General features: G+C 56.2%; 1 protein-coding gene across 1 annotated transcript in view; it reads right to left on the reverse strand.

Moving 5' to 3' along the window:
* Positions 1-1158, reverse strand: part of PHYSODRAFT_259328 (hypothetical protein) — a gene marked incomplete at both ends in the record, with an annotated part of 2612 nt that extends 1454 nt beyond the window's left edge. The window contains 3 exons of the mRNA XM_009532186.1: positions 469-588; positions 784-854; positions 971-1158. Coding sequence (XP_009530481.1) covers positions 469-588; positions 784-854; positions 971-1158 — 379 coding nt within the window. The remainder of the gene's footprint in view (positions 1-468; positions 589-783; positions 855-970) is intronic.
* Between the last annotated feature and the right edge of the window lie 10341 nt (positions 1159-11499).

Here is an 11499-nt window from a genome sequence, read left to right on the forward strand (position 1 = left end):
CTGCTGACACAGCGGCGCTTAGCGGGCGACTTCCCCGGAGAGCTTGTGGCTTTCGGTGCGCGCACACGAATCTTGCCCTTCAGGTCCTGCGGGATAACCTTGCCGTTGTTGTACTCCTTGTGCCAGACGTCCCAACAGCTCAGCATCTTGCTTCCTACCGTCCACTTTTGCTTGACGCACAGGTAAATCGGCCCAGGGAAGTCGCATCCATCGCAGAAGTAGGTGGAGGTGGCGCCAGGCTTGCCACTTGGCGTCTTCAGCGTACAAACCTGGCAGTTCTTCTGCACCCTTTTTCGCTGCCCCGAGTGGTCGCGCCATTCGTCACTCTGTTTAGCAATATGACTGCCAGTGTCCGCTTGACGTTCCTCCGCCTCTACATCAACGGAAACATTTTCATCTGTATATACGTGTTAGTCGTAATGCACATACAGCATAGCCACCACAGCTTATACAGCATAATCAACTCACCTGATTGAAATGCGTTTTCTTCGTAAATATCCTCCGGCTTCAGCGCAATAAGCTGCAGATGCAACTTGCACATGAACTGCACGTGGGTCATCGCATTGATCTTCTTCTTCTTGCAGTAGGCTCGGTGCACGATGAACGCGTTGGTGATCGCCAGATCCACAAGCCCCAAAAGTTAGGACCGGTAGTACTTTCGATAGGTGATGCAGCGCTGCACAGAGTACGTTTGCAGGCGGAGTTGATCGTGCCCATCAACTCCGCCCATGAAGCGATGATAGTCTTTGATGACCTTGGGGCACGCAATCTCGTTCTGCTCACCAGTCTTCTCGCGGCACACAACACGATCCAAGGCGACCTTTCCACCCATCGACAGGAAATGAATAGGTTTGCTGTCCCACCAGCAAATTGCAGCCATATTCTTCACATGCTTTGAGCGCGCGAATGTCAACGTGCCGCGGGGGGGGGGGGGTCTTTGGGCCTCTTCTTCTTCTTTGTCACCACTGACTTGCAAAATCCACGGCGATTCGTCATGATGGTGCCAATCGTGAAGAACCCCATCAGCAGAAGCTGCACCACCAACACGATCGACGTGTAAAATCGATCAACCACCACGAGCCGCATGTACTTGCCAGGCGTGATGTCGCCGAACACAGCACGCAAGTTGCGCACAACTGCCGCCGGTCCTGACTTCATGTCCACTGCTCCCGACTGGTACCAAGCTATTCATGCTTTGCTGCGCTCGCTCCGCTTACTGCATTCGGTACGATTGCTGTTTCCGCTTATACTGTATTGTAATGGTTGCCTTATTCTGTATATGCGGATAACGTATGCTATATATACACGCTATGCTTTGCGTTTAGTTTTGAAGTGTACTGCGGCCAAAAGCAGCACATCGCAGGCTTAGCTTTCATATACATCCGTGTCCAATTGTACGATGACCTTCGACGGAAGCATCGCTTTGTCGAAGGAGAGCTCAGCGGGAGGGATGAACGCCGCCGTGAGGAAGAGCTCAGACAAGCGTTTGAGCCACCGCAAAACGAGTTCCGGTCGAGGGCGGAGTTCCTCGACCTGCAGCAGGGCAAGCATGATGTCCATGCTTACGCTCAGGAGCACGGTACTTGGTCTCGAACATCGTGACCAATCCGATCGACGAGGCGACCAAGGTCGTCACGTTCATGAAGGGGCTGAGAGATGGGCCTGTGAAGACCTATCTCTTCCGTGAGTACCCGAGTACTCTCGAAGCAGCAATTACTCTTGCAATGCAGGAGGAGTTTAGCCTGCGGCAGGCTAAGCTGCATGCACATGTTCCGAGGCCACAGCCACGCCCGGTAGTGCGGACGGGAGGCCCAGAACCCATGGACCTCTCGAGTGCTGCAACTGCCGGACCCCAGCAGTTGCAGGGAAACAATGTGCGATGCTACCGATGCGGTAGAATCGGTCACTTTGCTCGGGAGTGCACGGCCCCCGTGCACCAGCAGGGTGGCTATCGCGACGGTGCCGGGCACCGTCGCAACCAAACAAAAAACGCTGGACGCCAGTAGGAGCGGGACGCCCTACTGGTAATGCAGTTCCGCGTGTCGACCTTGGACACGCGACACTGAGGACTGCAGCCCCCAGTGAGGTTCATTCTCACTGCAAGAACCAAGATGACAAGCCTGACCTTGTCATCCTGAATGTGAACTCGATGAGAGCAAGCGGCTCTCTCCGTGCTTTGGTAGATTCTGGCGCGTCGAAGAACTTTGTTCGACTGCGAAGTCTATCAAGGCTTGACTTCGAGGAGGTAAAGATACCTCGAAGTATGTTGGAAGTACGACTGGCAACGGGCGCCGTCGTGAAGACCGAGAAGCGCATGGTACGCGTGTACTTCACGTATGAAGATCAAGAGTTTGTCGAGACCTTTATCGTCCTGGATCTGGACGATAAGTTTGACATTGTATTGGGCATGCCGTGGCTTGCACGGCATGATCCGGTCATCGATTGGGAGAAGCGCACTCTCGTGCGCTTCGGTCGCGACAGCAGAACAGTGAGCGATGGCCCTGTTGCCGCTACACACGCACCAACAGGTGCGCGCGACTCCCCACTCGAGACAGCGCCTAATGCCGCTGTCCCGGAGCGCCCTGGGCGCGCGAGAGCACACGCGCAAGAGCAGTAAGCGTCGGCGTCGCCGCCGACGGCTAAAGGAGAAAATGTGTTGATCTCGGAGATCGACGCCCGCGTTTCAGCGAATCAGGTAGAGTCTCCGACCTCAAGAGGTACGGATGACGCAGGCGAGTCACACGCCTCAGCCGTGGAGGCTGACGCGATTCTGATTGGATCAGTTTTGGCCAATAATAAGAGCCAAGGTAACGAAACACCGTCGACTCCGGGAGTCGATGGCTGGGGTGAATTTGATTCGTCGGCTCGGGGAGCCGACGCATCCTCCGTAATGGGGGTCTCCGCCAATGGTTGGCGTCGAGGTGAAGACGGCGTGTCGGCTCCGGGAGCCGACGCTGCAGACGGTGCGGACGGTTGCAAACGTTCCGCACCGGAAAAACTTGCATGCTGTCGTGCAGCCGGGGGCTGCTCGACGAAGCGCCGGGCGACCAAGCCGGGCTTGAAGTCGCTCGCCCGCGGGATGAACCCGCCGGCGGTACTGAAGAAGAACACCCGTCCACGGCTGGGCCTGGACGAGGTCAAGAGTCATGCGGAGCCGGGCTCCGCAGGACAAGAAGACGGCGCATGCGAAGGTCGCTGCGCAGGTCTCGGCCTGGGGTCGAGACGCTACAAGAAATGTCTGCCGGGCAGACGGAGGCTGAGAAGCCGGACGTCGAGACGTTGAACGTCTTCACGCGTACCTGTGCCGGGTTCCGGTACAGGGAGATGACTCTCGCGAACCCTCTGACGCAAGCGTCGGAGTTGACTTCGCTTCCAGTCATGAGCTGGAAACGCTTCGCGCGTGACTTGCACGATGGACGCATCGAGGAAATATGCATTCTCTCGGACACCGAGAGAACGAAGAGCGAGAATGAAGAACTGAGGCAGTTCTTCATGGAGAGCACCACTGAGAGCGAGGACACCTCAGTGCGAAGACGAAGAAGGAGCGCTTTGAAGAGCAGAGCTGGGACTCGTTGAAAACGAGTCCCTACTACGAGATCTTACGGGAGTACGCGGACGTACTTCCGGAAGAGATTCCTGCGGAGCTTCCGCAGGACAAGGGAATCCAGCACGAGATTGATCTCGTGCCGGGGACGAAGTACTGTGTCACGCGACAGTGGCCACTGCCGCGAGAGCAGGTCAAGGCGATCGACGACTTCTTTGAGAGTCGTCGCAAAGCTGGACAAGTGCGGGAATCGAAATCCCCGCACAGTGCTCCGACGTTCTGTGTCAAGAAGCCACAGGGTGGTTGGCGCATCGTTCATGCGTACAACAAGCTGAACGATGCGACGATACCGGCGCAGACACCGATACCGCGAAAAGATGTCATCATCGATTCGATGGCCATGAGCACTATCTACAGTGCTCTTGATCTGCGCGATGGATTCTATCAGATCCTCATGCGTGAGAGCGATATCCCTCTCACGGTTGTGAGCACGCCGAGCGGCATGCTCTGGGAGTGGCTAGTGATGCCGTATGGTCTGAAGAACGCCCCTGCGACCTTCAACAGGTGCGTGACGCACTTGTTGCGCTCGGTGCGCGACTTCGCACCGAGCTACTTCGACGATGTGTTCGTCCACAGCCGAGCTGCGGACGGGATGAGCGACGTTGAGATGCACAAGGTGCATCTCCGGAAGCTGCTTGCGCTCATGCGCAAGCACAAGCTCTATGCCAACCTGAAGAAATGCATCTTAGGGGCGAGCGAGATCGGGTGTCTCGTTGGGAAGAACGGTGTCCGCCCTGACCCTGAGAAGGTCAGAGTGATCAATGAGTGGCCGACGCCGTCGAACGTCAAGGAACTGCGGCAGTTCCTTGGCTTGGCCACGTACTTGTGCAAGTACGTGAAGGACTACGCGGGCATGATACGCCCGCTATCACAGCTCCTGAAGAAGGACGTCGAGTGGATTTGGACTGCTGAGAGTCAGCAGGCCTTCGATGCAGTCAAGCGGGGCTTGACTGAGGCGCTGATCTTGGCGGATGCCGACCAAGATCGCCCATTCCACGTTGTGTGTGACGCATCCGACTTCGCAATCGGATGTGCGTTGATGCAGCACGATCACGAGGGCCTTGATCGTGTCGTCTACTACCAATCGCGTCAGCTGAAGCCAGCTGAGCGCAACTACCCGGTACATGACAAGGAGCTCCTTGCCATGAAGTACGCACTCGCGAAGTTCCGAGTGTATCTACTCGGAAGCAAACCGTTCGTGGTCTACACAGACCACGCGTCGCTGTGGACGGCTGTGAAGTCGCCGCACATCTCGCAACGGATGGCGAGATGGCTCTCATTCTACGCAGAGTATAACTTCCGGGTTAAGTACAAACCCGGAAGACTCAATGTGGTGGCCGACGCGCTCTCGCGTCGACCTGACTACGCCACGACTGATGCCGACATCAATGCCATTGACGCCATGTGATCGAGCACCCCAACGTCGTCACTGTTGGACGACGTGAAGGTCGCGTTCGCACACGACGCGGACGCGAAGCTCTTGCTGGCCTACGGCTCAGCGCCTTCTGACCAAGCTCGTCAGAAGCTGCCGAAGCATTTTCGTGCTCGTACACACCGTTACCGGGTGCACGACGGGTTATTACTCTACAGTGCAGTCGACGACAACGCGGTCCGCGTTGTCGTGCCCAATGACCATGACCTGCGACTCAGGATCATGTACGAGTATCACGATGCACCGACTGCGGGGCATCCGGGCCGTGAGAAGACATACCTTTTTCTCACGCGAGGCTTCTACTGGGCCCACCAGTACAAATGGGTGCGCAAGTACGTCCGTGTTCGCGAGGTTTGTCAACGTGTGAAGCCTGCGCCTTTCGCGCAGGCTCCCTTGCAGTCACTACCAACTCCACGAGAGTGTTGGCAGTCCATGTCTTTGGACTTCGTGTTCGGTCTTCCCCCGGACAGTCAGGGGAACACGGGCGTTGTGGTCTTTGTTGACTGCTTCAGCAAGATGGAATATCTTGCTGCGGTACCCGCTGAAGTGACTGCGAAGCAGACTGCACGTCTGTTCGTCGACATGGTGTTTAAACACCATGGCATGCCAATCGACATTGTGTCGGATCGAGACCCGCGCTTCACTGCGCACCTTTGGCAAGAAGTGTTTATACTTCTTGGGAGTCAACTTTCAATGTCGACTGCGGACCATCCGCAGACGGACGGGCAGACCGAGCGCGTGAACCGCGTGCTCGTAGACGTGCTTAAGAGCTACGCTGACTCGTTCCAACACTGGAGCGAGTGCCTGCCGATGGCGGAGTTCGCTATGAACAACTCGGTGCATGCCTCGACCGGGTATACACCCTTCTACATGAATGCCATGAGGCACCCACGCCTCCCGAGTCTACTCGGGATGGTGGCTCCTTCCATAAGTGGGGGAGGATCTCCGACAGCACCGCAGCAGCCGCAGAATGCCGCTGACACTTGCACAGTGTCAGCCGCAACGATACGAAGCAAAGCCGAGAACCGCGCGTCTGTGCAGGGCACAGACGCCGACAAGCGCACGAAGAACGTGTCTGTGCGAGGCACAGACACCAACAAGAAGAAGAAGAAGAAGAAGAAGAAGAAGAAGAAGAAGAAGAACGGGTCTGTGCAGGGCACAGACACCGCGAAGACGAACGCAGAGGCCGGGCCTACTGCTGGAAACGAGCTGAACGAGTTCAGCTCGGACGCAATCAACTTCGTGCAGCGCAGACAAGCCGTCATTCGGTTTGTCCAAGACGCTATTGCAGCTTCTGTCGACCGACAGAAGCTGAACGCAGACAATGTTGGCAGGGGCAACACTAATGAATTCGAGAAGGGTTCATTAGTCTTGTTAGCTACTCAAATCCTGCCTAAACACGCCGTTTCCGACTTCGGGGCGAGCAAGCTCGCTCCGCGCTTCATCGGACCGTTCACTGTGCTGGCACGGCACGGCAACGCCTACACACTGGACATACCGTCTAGTATGCGCCTCCATCCGACGTTCTACGTCGGACGGCTGAAGCCATACCTGCAGCACGAGCTACCTAGCTCGGCTGAACCGAAGCAGAAGACTCGGCGGAAGCCATCATCCTCTCCAGCGCGACTTCGCGCTGGAGCAGCGGGTCGAGCTAATGGTCCAGCTCGGCCGGAACGATCGAGGCGGCCTGGGAGGCCGCCGCAAACTGCGAATACTTCAGAGCGCCGAACGCAGCGCTCTGGAACTACTCCACGACCGGGACTTGGTCGTGGGGAGACTCGAGATCAGGGTCAACACCAAGTTGACCACACACGGGGTGTGTTTCCGCCACCGCCGCCGCCGATTCGTGATGCACACGGCTCAACTCGATGGATTGTTGAGCGGATTGTTGATCACAGTATCCCGAGAACGAACAGGCAACCGGTTCGTTTTCGTATCCGTTGGAGAGGATTCCCTCCCAACCAAGATACATGGTAGCCGCGGAACGTCTTGCTCGAAGACGTCCCGGACATGGTGAGGGCGTACGAAGCCCACCATGCGCTGCACACTGGGACGTAATGCGAGCGCTGCTGTTAACAGCAGCGCCCGAAGACACTTCGAGGGCAGACATAGGTACCTGCCCCCCGCGGCAGCGACGCGCTTCGCACGTTGCCGCACATGCTACTCAGCAGCAGAGAGGTTCTCCACTGCTGCGCCAGCGGTCTTCAACTTCGACGCGCTCGTTCCATTACGAGCGCACTCTCTTCAACGTCACGCATTGGCCAGGCGGTCAATGGTAGTTGACGTGCCGGGACCGGCACGTCTAACCTTGACGGGGGGATGGTGTAACGGGGTTACACGCACAAGTGGCTACAGTCACTTGTAACTCTAACAGACACGACGTCTGTTAGTGGTTCGAAAGACTTTCTCGACCTTGGTGTAGACACACCAAAGGCTACATACATTTAGGATCACCACGACGGGTGGTCCATAGAGACTTAGGATTCCTATTGGTTGAGAGCAGCATCTTTTAGCCAATGAGTGACATGCATAGCATTGGAATTCTGCCCTCCAGCCGTTGGCAGATTCCTAGTTTAGAATATTACATTTAGAGGAAGTCAGAAACATAAAACACAAATAGCAGTTCTCATCTTTTACCAAAACACGCTACTTGGAGTCTTTATCTTGTTTAAAATATACTCGTGGACCTCGAGTATACTTAACTCAAGTAAAAGAAACCTACGCTTCCTCATACACGTGCGCATACGTGTAAGCCGTAGTAGTGAGCCAAGGTAGGCCCATTACACATCGGCGATTTCTGGCAGTCACCTGACGGCGCTACCAACGACGTACAGCTACAACAGTTAGCACTCCTACGACGAAAAGACGATCTCGCCTCAGATCAGGGCGCGTTTGGATGATGGACTTGGAGAATCCGATGATTGGTGGTCTTGTTTGGTCTTCAATGTCAAGTAACCGCTGCTAGATATGCAACTGAGCGTGGGGTGGCATGGTGCGCCCCTCACCGTATGGATTGAAGACGAGTTGTCGGCGTCCGGTTGCTGCTTCATCAACAACTTGGTGACGAAGAAGCTTTGGATGCTTTCGTTGAACATCGGCTCGTTTTGGTTGCCGCTTTCGCAGCCTTGTCGTATTGCGCCGAGCTTTGGCTTGTTTTGGTTGCTGCTATTGCAGCTTTATGGCTATTGCGCCGAGCCTCCGCTCGCTCGTCTGCTGCTTTCGCAGCTTTATGGATATTGCGTCGACCTTTGGCTCGTTTTGGTTGCTGCTTTCGCAGCTGAGTAATTATTGCGTTGGGGTTTGGCTCGCTCGTCTGCTGCTTTCGCAGCTTTATGGATATTGCGTCGAGCTTTGGCTCGATCGTTCACTGCCGGTACCACTTTGCGATTATTGCGTCGAGCTTGGCTCGTTCGTTCGCTGCCGGCTAGGTCGTCGAGTTTCGGATCGTTCGTTCATTGCCGGTACCACTTTGCGATTATTGTGTCGAGCTTGGCTCGTTCGTTCGCTGCCGGCTGGGGCGTTGAGTTTCGAATCGTTCGTTCACCGCCGGTACCACTTTGCGATTATTACGTCGAGCTTGGCTCGTTCGTTCGCTGCCGGCTAGGTCGTCGAGTTTTGGATCGTTCGATCACTGCCGGTACCACTTTGCGATTATTGCGTCGAGCTTGGCTCGTTCGTTCGCTGCCGGCTAGGTCGTCGAGTTTTGGATCGTTCGATCACCGCCGGTACCGCTTTGCGATTATTGCGTCGAGCTTGGCTCGTTCGTTCGCTGCCGGCTAGGTCGTCGAGTTTTAGCTCGTTCGTTCACCGCCAGTACAGCTTTGCGATTATTGCGTCGAGCTTGGCTCGTTCGTTCGCTGCCGGCTAGGTCGTCGAGTTTCGGATCGTTCGTTCACTGCCGGTACCACTTTGCGATTATTGTGTCGAGCTTGGCCCGTTCGTTCGCTGCCGGCTGGGGCGTTGAGTTTCGAATCGTTCGTTCACCGCCGGTACCACTTTGCGATTATTGCGTCGAGCTTGGCTCATTCGTTCGCTGCCGGCTGGGGCGTCGAGTTTCGGATCGTTCGTTCACTGCCGGTACCACTTTGCGATTATTGTGTCGAGCTTGGCTCGTTCGTTCGCTGCCGGCTAGGTCGTCGAGTTTCGGATCGTTCGTTCCCCGCCGGTACCACTTTGCGATTATTGTGTCGAGCTTGGCTCGTTCGTTCGCTGCCGGCTGGGGCGTCGAGTTTCAGATCGTTCGTTCACTGCCGGTACCACTTTGCGATTATTGGGTCGAGCTTGGCTCGTTCGTTCGCTGCCAGCTAGGTCGTCGAGTTTCGGATCGTTCGTTCACCGCCGGTACCGCTTTGCGATTATTGCGTCGAGCTTGGCTCGTTCGTTCGCTGCCAGCTAGGTCGTCGAGTTTCGGATCGTTCGTTCACCGCCAGTACCACTTTGCGATTATTGCGTCGAGCTTGGCTCGTTCGTTCGCTGCCGGCTGGGGCGTCGAGTTTCAGATCGTTCGATCACTGCCGGTACCACTTTGCGATTATTGCGTCGAGCTTGGCTCGTTCGTTCGCTGCCGGCTGGGGCGTCGAGTTTCAGATCGTTCGTTCACCGCCGGTACCACTTTGCGATTATTGCGTCGAGCTTGGCTCGTTCGTTCGCTGCCAGCTAGGTCGTCTAGTTTCGGATCGTTCGTTCACCGCCAGTACCACTTTGCGATTATTGCGTCGAGCTTGGCTCGTTCGTTCGCTGCCGGCTAGGTCGTCGAGTTTCGGATGGTTCGTTCACTGCCGGTACCACTTTGCGATTATTGCGTCGAGCTTGGCTCGTTCGTTCGCTGCCGGCTGGGGCGTCGAGTTTCGGATCGTTCGTTCACCGCCAGTACCACTTTGCGATTATTGCGTCGAGCTTGGCTCATTCGTTCGCTGCCGGCTAGGTCGTCGAGTTTCGGATCGTTCGTTCACTGCCGGTACCACTTTGCGATTATTGTGTCGAGCTTGGCTCGTTCGTTCGCTGCCAGCTAGGTCGTCGAGTTTCGGATCGTTCGTTCACCGCCAGTACCACTTTGCGATTATTGCGTCGAGCTTGGCTCGTTCGTTCGCTGCCGGCTGGGGCGTCGAGTTTCAGATCGTTCGTTCACCGCCAGTACCACTTTGCGATTATTGCGTCGAGCTTGGCTCGTTCGTTCGCTGCCAGCTAGGTCGTCGAGTTTCGGATCGTTCGTTCACTGCCGGTACCACTTTGCGATTATTGCGTCGAGCTTGGCTCGTTCGTTCGCTGCCGGCTAGGTCGTCGAGTTTCGGATGGTTCGTTCACTGCCGGTACCACTTTGCGATTTTTGCGTCGAGCTTGGCTCGTTCGTTCGCTGCCGGCTAGGTCGTCGAGTTTTGGATCGTTCGTTCACCGCCAGTACCACTTTGCGATTATTGCGTCGAGCTTGGCTCATTCGTTCGCTGCCGGCTGGGGCGTCGAGTTTCAGATCGTTCATTCACTGCCGGTACCACTTTGCGATTATTGTGTCGAGCTTGGCTCGTTCGTTCGCTGCCAGCTAGGTCGTCTAGTTTCGGATCGTTCGTTCACCGCCAGTACCACTTTGCGATTATTGCGTCGAGCTTGGCTCGTTCGTTCGCTGCCGGCTAGGTCGTCGAGTTTCGGATGGTTCGTTCACTGCCGGTACCACTTTGCGATTATTGCGTCGAGCTTGGCTCGTTCGTTCGCTGCCGGCTGGGGCGTCGAGTTTCGGATCGTTCGTTCACCGCCAGTACCACTTTGCGATTATTGCGTCGAGCTTGGCTCATTCGTTCGCTGCCGGCTAGGTCGTCGAGTTTCGGATCGTTCGTTCACTGCCGGTACCACTTTGCGATTATTGCGTCGAGCTTGGCTCGTTCGTTCGCTGCCAGCTAGGTCGTCGAGTTTCGGATCGTTCGTTCACCGCCGGTACCACTTTGCGATTATTGCGTCGAGCTTGGCTCGTTCGTTCGCTGCCGGCTAGGTCGTCGAGTTTCGGATCGTTCGTTCACCGCCGGTACCACTTTGCGATTATTGCGTCGAGCTTGGCTCGTTCGTTCGCTGCCGGCTAGGTCGTCGAGTTTCGGATCGTTCGTTCACCGCCGGTACCACTTTGCGATTATTGCGTCGAGCTTGGCTCGTTCGTTCGCTGCCGGCTAGGTCGTCGAGTTTCGGATCGTTCGTTCACCGCCGGTACCACTTTGCGATTATTGCGTCGAGCTTGGCTCGTTCGTTCGCTGCCGGCTAGGTCGTCGAGTTTCGGATCGTTCGTTCACCGCCGGTACCACTTTGCGATTATTGCGTCGAGCTTGGCTCATTCGTTCGCTGCCGGCTGGGGCGTCGAGTTTCGGATCGTTCGTTCACCGCCGGTACCGCTTTGCGATTATTGCGTCGAGCTTGGCTCGTTCGTTCGCTGCCAGCTAGGTCGTCGAGTTTCGGATCGTTCGTTCACTGCCGGTGCAGCTTT

The sequence above is a fragment of the Phytophthora sojae genome (assembly GCF_000149755.1).
Source record: "Phytophthora sojae unplaced genomic scaffold PHYSOscaffold_6, whole genome shotgun sequence".
Taxonomy (NCBI): Eukaryota; Oomycota; class Peronosporomycetes; order Peronosporales; family Peronosporaceae; genus Phytophthora; species Phytophthora sojae.